The sequence below is a fragment of the Dreissena polymorpha genome, chromosome 14 (genome assembly GCF_020536995.1).
Source record: "Dreissena polymorpha isolate Duluth1 chromosome 14, UMN_Dpol_1.0, whole genome shotgun sequence".
Taxonomy (NCBI): Eukaryota; Metazoa; Mollusca; class Bivalvia; order Myida; family Dreissenidae; genus Dreissena; species Dreissena polymorpha.
In genome coordinates, this window is record NC_068368.1 from 40,558,439 (window position 1) to 40,577,448 (window position 19,010).

At 37.4% G+C, this 19,010-nt stretch overlaps 2 protein-coding genes across 4 annotated transcripts in view; one reads left to right on the forward strand and one right to left on the reverse strand.

Moving 5' to 3' along the window:
* Positions 1-12,708, forward strand: part of LOC127857154 (myb-like protein X) — a 30,315-nt gene extending 17,607 nt beyond the window's left edge. For 2 of the 3 annotated variants that reach the window (XM_052393551.1, XM_052393553.1), the window contains 8 exons: positions 1,502-1,598; positions 2,884-2,962; positions 4,977-5,048; positions 5,825-5,988; positions 7,624-7,656; positions 9,327-9,452; positions 10,305-10,403; positions 10,812-12,708. In XM_052393551.1, the coding sequence (XP_052249511.1) occupies positions 1,502-1,598; positions 2,884-2,962; positions 4,977-5,048; positions 5,825-5,988; positions 7,624-7,656; positions 9,327-9,452; positions 10,305-10,403; positions 10,812-10,971 (830 nt within the window). In that variant the 3' untranslated portion in view covers positions 10,972-12,708. The remainder of the gene's footprint in view (positions 1-1,501; positions 1,599-2,883; positions 2,963-4,976; positions 5,049-5,824; positions 5,989-7,623; positions 7,657-9,326; positions 9,453-10,304; positions 10,404-10,811) is intronic. The other variant, XM_052393552.1, reaches the window with a different exon arrangement.
* Positions 12,709-13,622: 914 nt separating this feature from the next.
* The window catches only part of LOC127857165 (solute carrier organic anion transporter family member 4C1-like), a 28,097-nt gene continuing 22,709 nt past the window's right edge, over positions 13,623-19,010 (reverse strand). Inside the window, exons 12-15 of the mRNA XM_052393571.1 lie at positions 18,726-18,879; positions 15,751-15,923; positions 15,402-15,466; positions 13,623-15,076 (exon numbers count right to left, since the gene is read on the reverse strand). Of these exons, the coding sequence (XP_052249531.1) occupies positions 14,796-15,076; positions 15,402-15,466; positions 15,751-15,923; positions 18,726-18,879 (673 nt within the window). The 3' untranslated portion in view covers positions 13,623-14,795. The remainder of the gene's footprint in view (positions 15,077-15,401; positions 15,467-15,750; positions 15,924-18,725; positions 18,880-19,010) is intronic.

The window sequence follows — 19,010 nt, forward strand, 5'->3', positions numbered from 1 at the left end:
GTCATTTTGTTGACGGGGTTGAATAAGGTTTCAAATTAGCCAACACAAAGGAACGACAAATATACCTGTTATAACGACAAACAGTGCGAACAATGACAGGATAATTGTATTTGCGTCCTTTTTGTCGTTGTTTCGTGCCGACTGTTTGCTACCTTCTTCGAATCCGCCATCATACGAACACAATAAGGCAGATAACAGCAACCGAATGACTTAATTCACTGCTTTAATCGTTTTAACTTTCACTTCTCAAAGATGGTTCGTAATTAATTCTCGCACAGGCCGTGTGTGAACTAATCATTGCCTAAAACAAAACCGCGATATGTAACTTTCGTACACTTCTCAGAGAAATAGTTTGTTCTTTCCATCTTACCAGTATTCGCGAAATTTCAGCAGGTTGAAAAAGAACTCGTCAATTGATGTATGACAGTATATTTCAGAGCTGTTATTTCTGAAGCAAAGTAATTTACAATGTAAATATCTATATCACGTTCATTTACATTTTATTTTTAATATCACTAACTGTAGGTTTTAACTTTTCCAGTATATCTACCTGTTAGTAATAACGTACATGTAGCTCTTTTGTATACAAGATGTAACAAAACTTGGGTGATACTTACGTTTTCATAAACCAAGAAATTACTAAAATTATTTTCAACCAGGTCAGCGTTAATAATCATAATACTATAATTTTGTCGATTTTAAAGCAAACGTGTTATTCTTATTTTTGAAAAAGCAAACATGTGTGTTTTGGCAATGGTTTTGTATTATATACGTAAACAATTCAGTCGCTCGATATCCTTATATGCTTCTATCTTATTTATTATAAACGTTTGTTTAAGATCATTTTTTATAGTTTATAGACGTGTATTAGTTTAAAGTAAGAAATAATTATGATATAATGAAACGTTTTGACAGTTAATTATTATTTTAACGTTTATTCCAATTAACATTAAAAACATTAAACAATTCTTGTTGGTCTGTCCCAAAATAGTTTAAGATTTTTAAGTTTAATTTAAGTAATGATTAAATAAGCAGTTATGTTTATGTGAAAAGTATTAAAATTCATACAGCAGAATATTGAAAGCTTAGTTTTTTTATCCAAAAAATATTGTATACAAACGCGACGATTATTCTGAAAATGGGGCGGTGTTATATATTGTCTGCAATGTGGCTTCTCGAGAGTTTACAAGTAAATATTTTGTACCCAGTCATATGAGTTACATAAATGTTTGCATGAACTTTATTTTTGTAGACATTTAACCCATTTATGTCTAGTGTCTAGAAAAAAGGCCTTGGCAAACAGCGTAGACCCAGATGAGACACCGTATGAAGCGGCGTCTCATCAGGATCTGCGCTGTTTGCTTAAAGGAATTTCTGTAAGAAATATTCTTAACATAGAAATAAATATACTAGACATCCCTAGTTTTGGAGATAAATTGATCATATTTAGGAGAATGGAAGAGTTCACTAGGCATAATTGGGTTAATGGTGCTGTTTGCAGAGCAAAGGAAACGAGAGAAGGATTTTTTCCACGCGGAGTTGAAGAGGTTGAAAGAGAGTCTGCGTAGTGAGTCAAAGAAAATCTCAAAGCCCAAAGTGTGAGTACATGCTTATGAGCCTCGCTCTTGCTCTTGGAAAACGGGGCTTAATGCACTCGAACTTAGTGTCATCCCAGACTAGCCTGTGCAGTCTGCAAAGGCTAATTAGAGAAGACATTTTTTAGCTTAAACGGGATTTTTACTACGGAGAGACTTCCTTTAAAAACAACTTTCCATAAAAACGAAAAGTGTCGACCCCGACTAGCCTGTGCTGACTGCTTATCTAAGACGACACGTTGTGTAGTGTCGACCCCGACTAGCCTGTGCTTACTGCTTATCTAAGACGACACTTTGTGTAGTGTCGACCCCGACTAGCCTGTGCTGACTGCTTTTCTAAGACGACACTTTGTGTAGTGTCGACCCCGACTAGCCTGTGCTGACTGCTTATCTAAGACGAAACTTTGTGTAGTGTCGACCCCGACTAGCTTGTGCTGACTGCTTATCTAAGACGACACTTTGTGTACATGTATTAAGCCCCATTTTCCGACTCATATTCAATAAAATACACTCAGGTGCTGTTATTAAACATGAATTAATGATTTATTTAGAGGTTAATACCTCGTTGCTTGAGGGCCAGAAGCGATAATCGGCCCGCAGAGTGAATAATCGCCCCGAAGGCCGTATCACCCCAGGACTGATTATCACTTCTGGCCCTCAAGCAACCAATGCATCATGTACATTTAAAACTTCAACACCTGGAATATTGCATTTCCGCTTGCATTAAAATAGACGTTAAACGACGACGTTAAATTAACAATATTAATTGTACTTCACATATATGTGTCCGTCTATATGACCAGTTAGAGGCGCCAGATGTAATAAAGAGTATATGGACCGATCACTATTTTCTTTATTACCTTATTCTCTATATAAATGCTGATTACGCATTTTATACTGTTTACCACTGTGTTGAAACCACTGCGCATTTGTGTGCTTTTTCCTGGGTTTTTTAGTTGCCCTCATGAATATTCAAATGCGCAGAAAATTGCGCGATGCAACTTTGTGGTAACTTCCTGTAAAAAGCAAGCCCCAGACTCATGGTCGTTTTATTTTAGAGTGATTAGTCAATTTTAAAATAATAATTATCAAGTTATTTTTCCACAGTACATATAAAGAGGGGTAAATTTCTAATAATTCAATCGTGCAAACAACACCACATTTAGTATTGTCAAACCGAACAGAAAACGGCTTTATTTTAACCAAAAAAAAGAACGTAAATATAGCAAAGCAAAACGTCGAGTAAAAAATATATATTAAATTAAAGTATTTTGGTTTATTTTGCCAGGAGGGACTTCTACCCGGACGTGTTCACCAGTCTGGAGCCCTACTACAACACATACACAGCCAACTACTTAATCAACATGGTACGTGATATACCGTCTTTATATGGTGATATATGACATCTTATAGTCAACTACCTAATCAACATGGTACGTGATATACCGTCTATATATGGTGATATATGACATCTTATAGTCAACTACTTAATCAACATGGTACGTGATATACCGTCTTTATATGGTGATATATGATATCTTATAGCCAACTACCTAATCAAAATGGTACGTGATATACCGTCTATATATGGTGATATATGACATCTTATAGTCAACTACCTAATCAACATGGTACGTGATATACCGTCTATATATGGTGATATATGACATCTTATAGTCAACTACCTAATCAACATGGTACGTGATATACCGTCTATATATGGTGATATATGACATCTTATAGTCAACTACCTAATCAACATGGTACGTGATATACCGTCTATATATGGTGATATATGATATCTTATAGTCAACTACCTAATCAACATGGTACGTGATATACCGTCTATATATGGTGATATATGACATCTTATAGTCAACTACCTAATCAACATGGTACGTGATATACCGTCTATATATGGTGATATATGACATCTTATAGTCAACTACCTAATCAACATGGTACGTGATATACCGTCTATATATGGTGATATATGAAATCTTATAGCCAACTACCTAATCAACATGGTACATGATATACCGTCTATATATGGTGATATATGACATCTTATAGTCAACTACCTAATCAACATGGTACGTGATATACCGTCTATATATGGTGATATATGAAATCTTATAGTCAACTACCAAATCAACATGGTACATGATATACCGTCTATATATGGTGATATATGACATCTTATAGCCAACTACTTAATCAACATGGTACATGATATACCGTCTATATATGGTGATATATGACATCTTATAGTCAACTACCAAATCAACATGGTACGTGATATACCGTCTATATATGGTGATATATGAAATCTTATAGCCAACTACCTAATCAACATGGTACATGATATACCGTCTATATATGGTGATATATGACATCTTATAGTCAACTACCTAATCAACATGGTACGTGATATACCGTCTATATATGGTGATATATGCTATCTTATAGCCAACTACCTAATCAACATGGTACGTGATATACCGTCTATATATGGTGATATATGATATCTTATAGCCAACTACTTAATCAGCACGGTACGTGATATACCGTCTATAAATGGTGATATATGATATCTTATAGTCAATTACCTTATCAGCATGGTACGTGATATACCGTCTTTATATGGTGATATATGATATATTATAGTCAACTACCTAATCAACATGGTACGTGATGTACCGTCTATATATGGTGATATATGACATTTTATAGTCAACTACCTTGTCAACATGATACGTGATATACCGTCTTTAAATGGTCATATTTGACTCATTGACAGCCAACTACCTAATCAAAATAGTACGTGATATACCGTCTATTAATGTGATATTTGACTTCGTATTGTCAACTTCATATTAAACATGGTACGTGATATACCGTCTATCAATGGTTGAATATGGCACCTTACTTCTTATATACCGTCTTTGAACGATGGAATATGACACCTTACAACAAACACGGTATACCGTCATTAAATGGTAAAATATGGTTTATTTAAATAAATATAATATTAAGGCAAACTATGGTTCATACCTGTACAATACCGATTGCATTCTCAGCATAGTACGAATTTAGTACATACTTAATATAACTGGTAAAACCTTTAACTGAAGTAGCGCCATACTTGCGACATAGATATTATTAGGACATTCAGTCAGTTTGCTATGAACTGTGTATTAGTATCATTGAAATAAAACGGTTAACCCCATAGATGTATTACTTAAATACACAAACCTCAATGTTTTGTGTCGTATGTTTTATAATGCAAGTGTTTCCTTTTCATTTTTATAATATCTGACGCGTTAAAATACCAGGGAAAAAACGTTCTTTAATTTATATGCGTCCATATATCTATTTCAGCCGACCCTAGGTTACAAAGAGAAGCAACCTCAAGAAGCAGCCAAGGAAAAGAAAGAAGATGAAGTGGAAGAGGTAAGGTTGTCCAAACCTACTTTTGTTATTATGTATATGCACAATAACTCAGAATATGTATTCAATTTTGTTTGTATTCTTTTCGATTCAATCTCATCGAAAAAAAATCATAATAGTACAATAACAATAGTACGTGTTAAAATTGACATGCTAGTGCAATACGTATACTGATATGTTGTATCAAAAAAATAAAACAAAAGAAATATTGCTAATAATCGCCAAAGCATGTTTCCAACATTTACTCCTGCCACCATATCAGATCTGATTTTTTTCTTTTGGATGATGATGCACACTGTATATTAACCTATTATAATGCCACTGTTCGTACTAATAGAATCTTCAAGGATCATGCCCCGGCATAAAACGCCTATGTTATATAAATGCTTACTTATACATTCATCATCAATGCCACCTTGTGTGTGTTAACGACATCAAGTTATATCATATTAATTAGAGTTGAATAATTCCGTGATTATTTTTCTGAATTTATGTTAATGCATGTTTAAACATGTGTGATCACAGCTTAATAGCAGCTATTTATTGGCGCCTATTGCGTGTCTAAAACGTATTCACCAAGGAAGTGCTGTCTTGAGTGGAATCATGATATGTTGATGATAAGTTCAACGTATTGTTAAATGTTTGCTAGAATTTTAAACAAAACAACCGGAAGCTGTTTAGGGTCATAAAAAATACTGCCAATGGCATATTTAATTTAAAACGCATGACTTGCTAGGCCTATGCAATCTGCATAAGTAGCGTACACATGTTTCTTACAGGAGCCCGACATTATGTTCACCACGCGTAAGACGGCAATCGGTTTATGTGACCCATGGCAGAGCCTGAACATGGACCGACAGGTGCTCCCCAAACTCGAGACTGCCGAAATCCGACGACGGCGGATAGAACAAATGCACCACCTCAACGATCCAAAACCAAAATCGTAAATATATTTATATATTATACCTTTACTACGACGAACAGACAGTTCTTTTTTTTCAAATACATGTTTTGCATTTGAACGCAAACAAATAAAGTTCATACCCTTCTTTAAACAAAACTGATTTAACATTGAATAAAATTTTGCATCATGATATTAAAAAGTCAACAATTGGCGTATGTCACGGTCAGATTCTATCAAGCAGGACACTGTCAGACAGATTGTCAAATGTTCTTGTTCGTTTCGGATAATCCGGATACTTGCTAGTTGATCTAATTTTTATAGTAAATGCTTATATACCAGCTTTAATGTAAATAATTGTTTTATTTCCATCATCGCTTTCAAGTCTATCACCATTTAAGCGCTCTTGATCTTATTTTGCATGAATACAACACATAATGTGAAAAAATACACTATCACTTAATATATCCGCGTCAATCCATTTTTACTGCATTGTCTTGTTTTGATGAATGAAAAATAGCAACTAATACATACATGTATAAACATTTGTGTGATGCTCGTGGTCAACAAAAATGATTGATGAGCCTTTTGTTCACGCTTTGAATGCTTAAAATCACATAGCGTGTCTACGTGGTCAACCTTTTTTTTTATTCCCTCACTGGGTAAATTCTCATAAAAATAGATTTTTTTTTAACGAACGTCATGGTAACACTTAAATATCTCAGATGACACAAAATAATGCCTTTACCAACAGAGAACAAATTATTTGAAATGTCATGAAACTGAATTGTGCAAGTCAGTCATTTTCCCTTAACGTGTAAAGAATAATTCCTAGACGTTTATTCAGCAAGGCTTAGAAAACCTAAACATAAACCTTTCGAATGGTTCAACTGTTCGACTGTAATGTTTGTATTGCCAATGCAGCCAGCGGTGATACTGGGCTAAAATGTGAACTTATTTATGTCGAAGCCTTCAATCATGTTGCCCTTATTGTTGCTTATACCAGTGCTAGGTCCATGTCAGTCGTTATTAAAAGCGTGAACTATGTATACGTGACATATAGATAACAGATGTTGAAACAGTTTTAAATCTCTTGACATCCCGAACTATAAACCCGTTGAGGATCTGAGTCGGACGAATTCAATTGCATTAATGTAGGAATATCGGGAAAAAAAACTTACACATGCAATCGAGAAGCTGGGTTAAGATTATGCGGTCGATAGTGTATTTCAACGTAATGCGGACACATTATATGTGAACATTATGCGTCGTTGTTGTATGTGAACATTTTGCATCGTTGATGTATGTTAACATTATGCGTCCTTTATTTATGTGAACATTATGCGTCGTTGATGTATGTGAACATTATGCGTCGTTGATGTATGTGAACATTATGCGTCGTTGATTTATGTGAACATTATGCGTCGTTGATGTATGTGAACATTATGCGTCGTTGATGTATTTGAACATTATGCGTCGTTGATGTATGTGAACATTATGCGTCATTGATGTATGTAAACATTATGCGTCGTTGATGTATTTGAACATTATGCGTCGTTGACTGCATGCAATGAAAGCAACCATGTGTAAAACAGACTTACGGCACTGCCAGATGAACCATTGAAGGCTATCGGTGCCTGTAAGCCAATTTAGTATCACTAACCCTTTGTTATTCAGAGCCGGTGCCGCGAATGATAGCAGCCACAATAAGTAAGTTACCAGCCAAGCCGGTGTTCGTCTTAACTTTTCTGTATACACTTTCTCTTCTTCCTATTTCCGTTTTGATGTTACTTTTTCTATTGAATCGGTAGGTACATGTGTTACAATGGAATCGTGCTGCTGGATTTCCCTATTTCTAGACAAAAGATTGCTTTGTTGATGACCTTTGAACTTCATCTGAATCAATATAGCATCTTAAATAATGAATGTACTATAAGTTTCTAATGTATGTTTGCCTCTCAATGTGAAAGGTTTAGATATGGCATGCAGTACTAATATCGTGTTTTCAGTGCTTCGATGTTTTACTAAATATTTTGCCTTTGAATACTCTAAATAAAAAAAAACATGTTATTGAAGATGAGATAACAGTGTGAACACTTTTTGTGATAAGTTTTTTAAAGATATTTTTATCGGTCAAGACTGTTATTTCCAAATACATGTATTTACATCTATTTCAATATATTGTTTAAACGCTCAATTATGAATACGATTATTCAAATTTCAGACACAGTAGAAAGAGACAAATTATTGTTACTATTCGCTAGTTTGTTTGTTTTTCTAGTTTTTTTATTTTAGCCAGATCACAACATATATCGCTCGACACACATTTTCAAATTATAAAATATATGTGCTTTCAATAATTTGCTTTTTTAGTTAAACTATCACGAAGAAGATCTAGTTTTACCAACCATGTGTTTGCTAACCGATAAGTTTGTCTGCCTGGAAGTTTTCATGGTATTTTACCACTCATGAAAGCAAAATAAATACATACAGCGGCCACATTGCTGACATGTGTATGCATATACATTAGATTATTCGTTTCCATTACAATTATTGTTGATTTAAATTGCATGTTTTTATGAAGATATTTTGTTAACAACTTAAAATTAACAACTATGCATCCCCCACCATTGCACTATAAAATATTCCAAATGCAATGCGCTATATGTATATACATTTGAACAAAATCTAATAAATTAGACGATATTTTATTAAAAAATATGTATAATAATTGGTTTAACTGTGGTGTTCTATTGTGTAAAGAAACTTGTGGATACTTTTGCCTTTGCTAACGTCACAATATACCGGTAACCATTAGTAGACCGTAATTTAATCTTAGAAAGCGAAACATGTCTTTACACAACAAATTCCTTATGTCGGCCGTTAATAAATGTATACATTTTAATTTATTGTTAATTGGGCCTCTTTTAATTTGCATGCTCTTTTTTACTGTAATCGTTGATTTTGTAAGACGTACATGACTTTAAATATATAAGCTGCATGTCTTATTGTGAGTCGATATGTGAAATGTAAGTGTTTAACGTTTTCTTTCGTAAACACATCTGTTTAGAACAGTCATCGGCACGATGGCAAACAATATTCTTTTCACACAAACCACGCAGCGTTTGAACATTATTAACTAAACATTGTTTCATCAAAAAGACGACCATTTCTCTAGTCAGTACCCATACAAACGTGTGTATTGGGCAGATCATTTCTCTAGTCAGTACCCATACAAACGTGTGTATTGAGCAGACAATTTCTCTAGTCAGTACCCATACAAACGTGTGTATTGAGCAGACCATTTCTCTAGTCAGTACCCATACAAACGTGTGTACTGAGCATGCACAGACACAGGACTATCTAGTTCCGATTTTCAGCCCGAGGGAAAAGAAACCGGAAGCGAAGCAGGGCAGCACGCGCCTCCCGAAGTTCCCTGTCATCCACCCGCCCAACTCTGAGATATCCACGAAGGAACTTGTCTATAGCGACGTGCCTATGTTGAGGTGTGTATACAATATCCACGAAGGAACTTGTCTATAGCGACGTGCCTATGTTGAGGTGTGTATACAATATCCACGAAGGAACTTGTCTATAGCGACGTGTCTATGTTGAGGTGTGTATACAATACCCACGAAGGAACTTGTCTATAGCGACGTGCCTATGTTGAGGTGTGTATACAATATCCACGAAGGAACTTGTCTATAGCGACGTGCCTATGTTGAGGTGTGTATACAATTGTAGGACATGTCGCCTCACGTCACGTAATAGGCGAGAAGTCATTGACTTTGTGTTTCTCGATTTCAGAAAGTTGAAGGTAAATTGACCAAACGAACATATTTAATTGACAACGTGATTTGTTGTCCGAAAAAATTCGGACTTTAATTACCGGTCGACTTCATTTGTTAGAAAATATTTGAAGCCTTTCAAATATCTTACTTATATAGCCTTACGACTTTATTTAATAGACTTGAATTGAATATTTTACAACATTTTAATAATTCCAAACAAAGTTTGACGTAACTGACCACGTATACTCACGTAACAAAATTGTCCTTAAAATGTACAATACTATTGTATAGTAGAGCCTCGTACTAGGAAAACTGGGCTTCATGCATGTGCGTGAAGGGTCGGTCCAGATTAGCCTGTGTAGTCCACGTAGGCTAATCAGGGACGACACTTTCCACTTTTAAGTAATTATTTCTTTCAATGAGGTCTCTTCTTAACGAAAATCATGAGTGGGTGTAAATTGTTGTACCTGATTAGCCTGTGGGGACTACACAGGCTAATATGGGACAACACTTTACGATTGTGTATTAATTTAAGTTTTCCACGGACGAATTTCATTTATTCCCCAGAGACGAGCTGATCCGCTCGTTCAGTCACTTTGGAGAGGACCGGAAGAAGTCGGACTACCAGAGGACGAGGCAGGACTTCTTCCGGATGGAGCTGGATAGGTAGGGTGAACTTCCGGTTCCTGCTTGTCCAACAGAGCTGCTTATTATTGCTAGACTAGCTCGTGGTTTTGTATTAAGTGAAATGTTTCATGCAATAAAGTTACACAAGCTTACAATTCAGTTATTAGAATGGCTGAGGTGTATTTGTCGTCTTTTGCTTTCCTTTAATCTTTATAAGCCATCTTTAAATTAAATGCATCAATTTAATTAGAGGGGCTTGTATAAAACTTGTTATTTTCAATTCATACATAGAATACATAAAAGATTATATCATAAAAATAAATTCGAGTCATGCGCTAACAGTGAAAACTGATGTAAAACATGTAATCAACTTATTTTGGTTAAGTCGGACATACATGTAGTCATGACTGATCCATCTATGATTAGGCCACGTGTTACCGATTTCAGACTGGACGAGTACCACTCTAAAAGCCGGCCACACATGCGGGCCGCTTATTTCGCGTATCTCCAGAACACACCGGGGTCCAGAAAGGCAATATATGACTGTATGAAGGAAATGTCCACCCCGAGGAAGAAGAAGGAAGTCGCGCCCCAGGCAGTGGCATGAGGCTACACAACACTAACTGTTAACCTATCTGACACAGGGACGCGTAACCGTTAATTTAATTTTTTATTTTCAGTTTAACATGACAATACCATTACATTGTTGACGTTTTTTTTTAATAAGAATTATCTGCAATAACCGTGATAACAGATATTCACATTACCGGTACTTCCTTAAAGGGACTGTCCAACAGATTAAATCGTCGTTCGACGCGAATCGATATTTTGGGAAACTACGAGGATTGCTTATATAGCTAAAAAAATACCTCCGCATTTGACGTGAGCGTGGATGGTGGAGTGGTAAAGTCGGTAGACATTTTACTCCAAGCTTCCATGACTCTAGGGGTCAGTGGTTCGAGCCCTGTGGCGGTTAACGTTTTTTTCTTCTTTTTTTAAAATTGTATTCTTATTTTTTACTGGAGATTTTTAGTTCAAATGTTTAAATTTATCAATATAAAGCATTTAAAGCAGTTAATGACAAGCTTTAATACATGCCAAAATCTGTTGGACGGCCCCTTTAAAGGTTACACAAAAACACCAAGGTCTACCTTCATCCAAAAAAAATACGTCGGATTTCTATTCCCGGTCCAAAAAAAAACGTTTTCTACGTGATTAAAATTGACGTCCAAGATGTATGACATCCGACAACCGTTTCAATGTTAGAGAAAACTCATATAAAATATCGAGTTAGGGTTGTGTGGTATTTTGTCCCGGCGTGCATTTGTTACTTCGTGTAAACATTTTAAACCAGTTATTAACATACAAAACATTATACATGAATATTGTTTCATGAGTTGTGCATAATGTCTTACATAATGTTAATTTATCTACTATTGTTTGTGTCAGATTTATTCAATGCTAGTTTAAATGCATTCTTTTATAAAATTTGAAATGCAAATGCCTGGCCAACATCTACTTGGTCGCTTGTTTTGCTTCACTTTTCTTTCAAAACAGTTATTCGTGCAACATTTTTTGTTCGTTTAAACATCATTTAACTGAGTGAATATTAAAAGAGTGTGTATTGTTATATTAGGACTCTAAATCACACCAGTTTAATTATGAATCATGTTATAGTTTGTCTCTCTATATATATATTACTTGTTTAGTCAATATCAACTGTGATACAAATGCCTTTACCATTACCATATAGGGCTTTCTAAGAATACATGTGTTTGTTATAAATATGTGCATGTGTTAAATACATGTGTTATATATAAATATGTACAATCGTGAGCATTTAATAGACCTTCTAACAGTACCTTACTGCATTTCCGTCACGGTCCGTCATAAAACGGATACATGTCACCATAAGCCTGAAGTGTTTGGTAAGAACTTGAGTAGACATTAATCCATTCATGTATTAACTCAACTGAGATATGTGTAGTTTCTTTACAAAATGTGTCATGTTAATTGATTAACACTTAAGTGCGTAGTTGTGATTCACACTGCTATGCATCGTATTGCTGTACTGATGATTATATTCGAATCCGACTTGATTTCGGCTAGAGCACTATTCGGATAGCACGAATATTTAGTTACGTAATTAAAATTATATCAATCGAACAATATCACCAATACAATCGCATGGGATCAATAAATCTTTATATTTATTTATCGGGGCTCGTGTAAGGTAGCTTTTTTTCTGAATTTCAAAATATCCGAAAAGTTATATCCGAAATCAAACCAACGTTTGTCATACAACTGTTGATTATATAAAAAATAAATCATCTTTACACTTAAATGAACAAACTTTTTTTATTATTGCCATAATTATCATATTTAAGGATGTATGCGACTAGTATGTGCAATTAAGAAAAAAAACACTTAGAAATGTCTCCTTAAATATAGATGACCCAGTATAACGGGGTGACCAAGATGTGAAAAAGTCGGCACTGCAAAACGGCCTTTCTATATGGAACACAAACTCATATCTTATAATATTTCCACTTTAAATTTCTTATCAAATATAAAATCTACATTAATCGTCATTATAAAAATACATAGCATGCAGAATGGTTCAATGTCACGTCGACATTTTATCACATGAAATATGATTGTGAAATATTTGATCGCGCAACATAAGTGAAACTACCTTGATTTGGCGTACAGAAAAGTTAAACACAATATACTTCCATCAAAATAGTTATGCCTGACATTAAACTCAGACTGCGTGAGTTTATATGAGCCGCGTTCTGAGAACAATGGGCTTAGTGCATGTGGGTAGACTGTCGTCCCAGATTAGCCTGTGCAGTCCGCACAGGCTAATCAGGGACGACACTTTCCGCCTAAACAAGATGTTCGGTAAGGAGGGACTAACTTGAAACTAAAAATACCATAAAAGCAAAAAGTGTCGTCCCTGATTAACCTGTGCGGACTGCACAGGCTAATCTGGGACGACACTCTACCCACATGCATTAAGCCCATGTACCGGATTATACGAGCATTTACCCGTATTCATTGATGCGTAGACACCCAACTACCGTTTCTTGTTGCGCCTTATGCACGTTATGCAAGTGTGTTTCTGGACATGAAGAAGACCGTAGTCGACGGTCGAGGGCTTAACTGTACCACGTACGTTGTATGGTGTATAATGCACTGTGTACCGTAATAGTCGTGTGCTCGTCCATCACATTCCTCTTTGAATACAATAACCGGTTTTGGAAGAACATCGTTTTAATATGAACACGTTCAAAATATTTGGAAACAGACCCAATGGGAAAGTTATATGAACAGTTGGGTCTATTTGTAAGATATAAGTAAACACCATAATATATCAGAAGTACTTTGCACCCTGCAATTATCTAATGCATTCAGTTTCATAGTTATAAGTGGCACAAAGTGTATCTTAAAAATGCAAATGCGATCATTTACATGTAAAATATTGCATACTTATAAGGACACAAAGCACACTAGCACGCACGCATTAAAAAGTGCGTAAAATCTGGTACCATTTTCTAATGAATTAGAACAAACATGAATGCAACACGGAGCATTCCTTTCAGAAAATTAAGAGGATTTCTGCAATTACACATGCAAGCCTCTTGCTGCTTTACTCGAGTTGACCCATAGGCCACAAGCCTCAGTGGATGGTTTCAGAGAAGTGCACCACAGATTTTAAGTTAGTCTTCCGTGTCCGATATTTCCCGCTAACGATCATATAACGACATTCCTAATTTAAATGCTAAACCTGTTTGTTTAACCCATTTATTCCTAGCGTCTAGAAAAAAAGCATTGGCAAACAGCGTAGACCCAGATGAGACGCCGCATGATGCGGCGTCTCATCTGCGTCTGCACTGTTTGCTTAAAGGAATTTCTGTAAGAAATATTCTAAATATAGAAAAAAATATACTAGACATCCCTAATTTTGGAAACAGATTGATTCACTTTAGAAGGATGGGAGAGTCCACTAGGCATTATTGGATAAACTCGATTATATCGAACGTCTCTAAGAAGCTGGAGATGCTGTATGGACACTGGCGGCTCTACAGTCGGTAGAGCGCTCGGTTCATCACCGGACTGCAGGTGTAGCGGTAATAAAGCAAATGAAGGAGCACGTTACACGGCAGGAGTCCGATACGTTAACAGAACAAGACCTTGGTTTCTTTGGAAAGACCTTTAAGTGGTGAGTCGAACCAGTGCCCTCCCGTTTGCTAGGCAAACACCAAATCTCTTTAATATAATCTTAAAATCGAAGCTTGTTACTAGTGTACATCTCGAGATCCAATGTCTAAAAGAGAACTACCATATCAATCCATGCCTCGCTTTCGTTTTGTCTCCCTCGAATTTTCGGATGAAATTAAAACCGTATCACAGAAAAGGCACTTGAGGTTAAACCTCAACAGTTTCAACGTTTAAGCCCGGCGTCCCATTGGCGCTGTGCTGAACCGAATAGTTCACCGCTCTCTCCTTTGGGGCCTTGTATAACTGGTGGGCAAGTATGAACATTGTTATCGCCCCGAGCTTTAAGCATACGACTAGTAAAAAGAAGTTCCGACTGAGCTGGTCGTTGTCATAGATCCAGCACGACGCGTGATGACCGCACTTTTCCCGCCACGTGACGCACGTGCTGTCAATGATGACTCCGAATAATATTGGACCCGGAACAGTGCCTCCAAATACACATAAATAAACATGTCAGAAACATTATTTCAATGTGATTTTTTAGTTTATATTTAGCAACAATGACGGATATGAAGTTACATCGCGCGTAAATATAAAGTTATAAACAATTAACAGGTAACCGAGTTTATTCCATGCTATCGAACCTCTATCGATGATTTTATTATTTAAAAGAAGAAATGAAGTGAACTTGTTACCGAACATACATTTTTTTATTTTGTGATCATTTGAAATTTAAGTGGTACGTTCATACTTTCAAACAAGGGTTTTAAGGATATTATACGATTTGATAAATATAATTTAGTATGTTATTACCAAGGAGACGAACTATGAACCATTTCAGCCCCAGCCCCAGCGTTCTATGCTTGTCATGGACACATCTGAAACCAACGCAAACCAGTGTGATTACAAAGAACAAGAGTGCGAAGGTGAACGATACCGCACACCTAAATACGGGCAATGACATATACCATGTATGTGAGCATTGCCAACAAAAAAAACGGGAAATACATCGACCAAATTTGGGTCTGTGGTTGACCTGACATTCAACATGTGTAATACAGGTTTAAACAGTCTGTTTTATTGGTTTAAGTCACCAGTAAAATAATAATGTGTAAGTAGTGTGTACATTATCCTTCTATAGGACTAATCAACGGCATCTCACCGTAACGTGGCCTGGACGGCGGGTGGCGACGGTGTAGACAGCAGGAAGATGGCGATGAATATGATCGGCAGGAACACGTAGAGCATCTTACATCCGTTGTCACACTTCCCCTTTGTAACCATGGACACACTGCTGCCGTTAGAGGGCAGTATGCATGAACACGAGGTGTATGACTGAAAGCGAACGATCATATAACAGATATTTACTCGGGTAAATGAGTCATAGTGCTGTGGAACAGATCGGGTAAATGAGTCATAGTGCTGTGGGACAGATCGGGTAAATGAGTCATAGTGCTGTGGGACTGATCGGGTAAATGAGTCATAGTGCTGTGGAACAGATCGGGTAAATGGGTCATAGTGCTGTGGGACTGATCGGGTAAATGAGTCATAGTGCTGTGGGACTGATCGGGTAAATGAGTCATAGTGCTGTGAAACAGATCGGGTAAATGAGTCAAAGTGCTGTGGAACAGATCGGGTAAATGAGTCACAGTGCTGTTTGACAGATCGGGTAAATGAGTCATAGTGCTGTGGTACAGATCGGGTAAATGAGTCATAGTGCTGTGGTACAGATCGGGTAAATGAGTCATAGTGCTGTGGGACTGATCGGGTAAATGAGTCATAGTGCTGTGGGACAGATCGGGTAAATGAGTCATAGTACTGTGAGGCAGATCAGGTAAATGAGTCAAAGTGCTGTGGAACAGATCGGGTAAATGAGTCATAGTGCTGTTTGACAGATCGGGTAAATGAGTCATAGTGCTGTTTGACAGATCGGGTAAATGAGTCATAGTGCTGTGGGACTGATCGGGTGAATGAGTCATAGTGCTGTGGGACAGATCGGGTAAATGAGTCATAGTGCTGTGGGACAGATCGGGTAAATGAGACATAGTGCTGTGGGACAGATCGGGTAAATGAGTCATAGTGCTGTGAGGCAGATCGGGTAAATGAGTCGAAGTGCTGTGGGACTGATCGGGTAAATGAGTCATAGTGCTGTGAGGCAGATCGGGTAAATGAGTCGAAGTGCTGTGGAACAGATCGGGTAAATGAGTCATAGTGCTGTTTGACAGATTGGGTAAATGAGTCATTGTGCTGTGGGACAGATCGGGTAAATGAGTCAAAGTGCTGTGGAACAGATCGGGTAAATGAGTCATAGTGCTGTTTGACAGATCGGGTAAATGAGTCATAGTGCTGTGGGACAGATCGGGTAAATGAGTCATAGTGCTGTGGAACAGATCGGGTAAATGAGTCATAGTGCTGTGGGACAGATCGGGTAAATGAGTCATAGTGTTGTGGGACAGATCGGGTAAATGAGTCATAGTGCTGTGGGACAGATAGGGTAAATGAGTCATAGTGCTGTGGGACAGATCGGGTAAATGAGTCATAGTGCTGTGGGACAGATAGGGTAAATGAGTCATAGTGCTGTGGGACAGATCGGGTAAATGAGTCATAGTGCTGTGGGACAGATCGGGTAAATGAGACATAGTGCTGTGGGACAGATCGGGTAAATGAGTCATAGTGCTGTGAGGCAGATCTGGTAAATGAGTCATAGTGCTGTGAGGCAGATCGGGTAAATGAGTCATAGTGCTGTGAGGCAGATCGGGTAAATGAGTCATAGCGCTGTGGGACAGATCGGGTGAATGAGTCATAGTGCTGTGGGACAGATCGGGTAAATGAGTCATAGTGCTGTGGGACAGATCGGGTAAATGAGACATAGTGCTGTGGGACAGATCGGGTAAATGAGTCATAGTGCTGTGAGGCAGATCTGGTAAATGAGTCATAGTGCTGCTGTGAGTCAGATCGGGTAAATGAGTCATAGTGCTGTGAGGCAGATCGGGTAAATGAGTCAAAGTGCTGTGGAACAGGTCGGGTAAATGAGTCATAGTGCTGTGAGGCAGATCGGGTAATTAAGTCATAGTGCTTTGGGACAGATCGGTTAAATGAGTAATAGTGCTGTGGGACAGATCGGGTAAATGAGTCATAATGCTGTGGGACAGATCAAGTAAATGAGTCCTAGTTCTGTGGGACAGATCGGGTGAATGAGCCATGGTGCTGTGGGACAGACAGAAGTCGCAGTGGTTTCACAGTTTTAAGAAACTATTTGTTATAAACATGAAGCATGGCAACAACACAAAACCAGAGTTTCAATTGCGACTCGAGGCTTGGTCTGCATGGGAGCTGCATATACGCTAAATGTTCAGCCCAATACCTTCATAAAAACTCAGGCTGCTCTCAAAATAGTGGTTTATATCATTTATCTCCGCCCCTTTCTGCTGTAGAAATGTTCACACAATATTGAAACTGCTCTGACATTAAAACTAAGAACATGAAACAGTGGGCTTATTTATTTTAACATATCAGTGCTATATCTTCATTCTTAACGAAAATCATGTCTACGTGGAAATAGTTTTCCTTGATAAGTCTATGCAGACTACATATGAGTCGTGTTCTGAGAAAACTGGGCATAATGCATGTGCGTAAAGTGTCGTCCCAGATTACACTGTGCAGTCCGCACAGGCTAATCAGGGACGACACTTTCCGCTTAAATTGGATTTTTGCTAAGAAGAGAATTCATTTAAAGAAAAACTGTCATAAAAGCGGAAAGTGTCGCACCTTAAAAGCTTGTGCGGACTGCAAAGGCTAATCTTAGACGACACTTTACGCACATGCATTATGCCCAGTTTACTCAGAACACGACTCATACGCCAATGTGGGACGCAATATACCCACATGGATTAAGCCTGGTTTTCGCAGGGCGTGGCTCAATTATGATCTTTGTTAAGACAACAGCCAATGATCGATAACAATACGACCATGCTCTCAACGCCGTGTTACATGTATATTCATGACATTTCAAGTATTCAATAATAACAGCAATAACAGCAATTGAAACTCGCACGTTATCACTGTAAAAGATCAACAGCTATAATCTTTAATACGCCTTGACTAAAACACATTCTAAACGTTTTCCGTTTAACCTACCTTGCCGTCCGATGACCTGACTTCGCATCCTGCGTGACAAGGCGAGAAGTACTGCAGCCCGGCCTGAGTGTCACATACTGGCTCGTAGAGTTCCGTGTGGCACTGGCACCCGGCATTGCATGAGTCGGTAAGACCGGGTAACACTGAACCGGAACTGAAAACAATACAGCCGATGTGATTCAACGGCAAACATTTAAACTGGACCCATATGCAGCAATTCGCCGTTATACTCAAAAGATGTTATAGAATTTCTCAGTTGAAACAGGGGCATTATATTTCTATTTT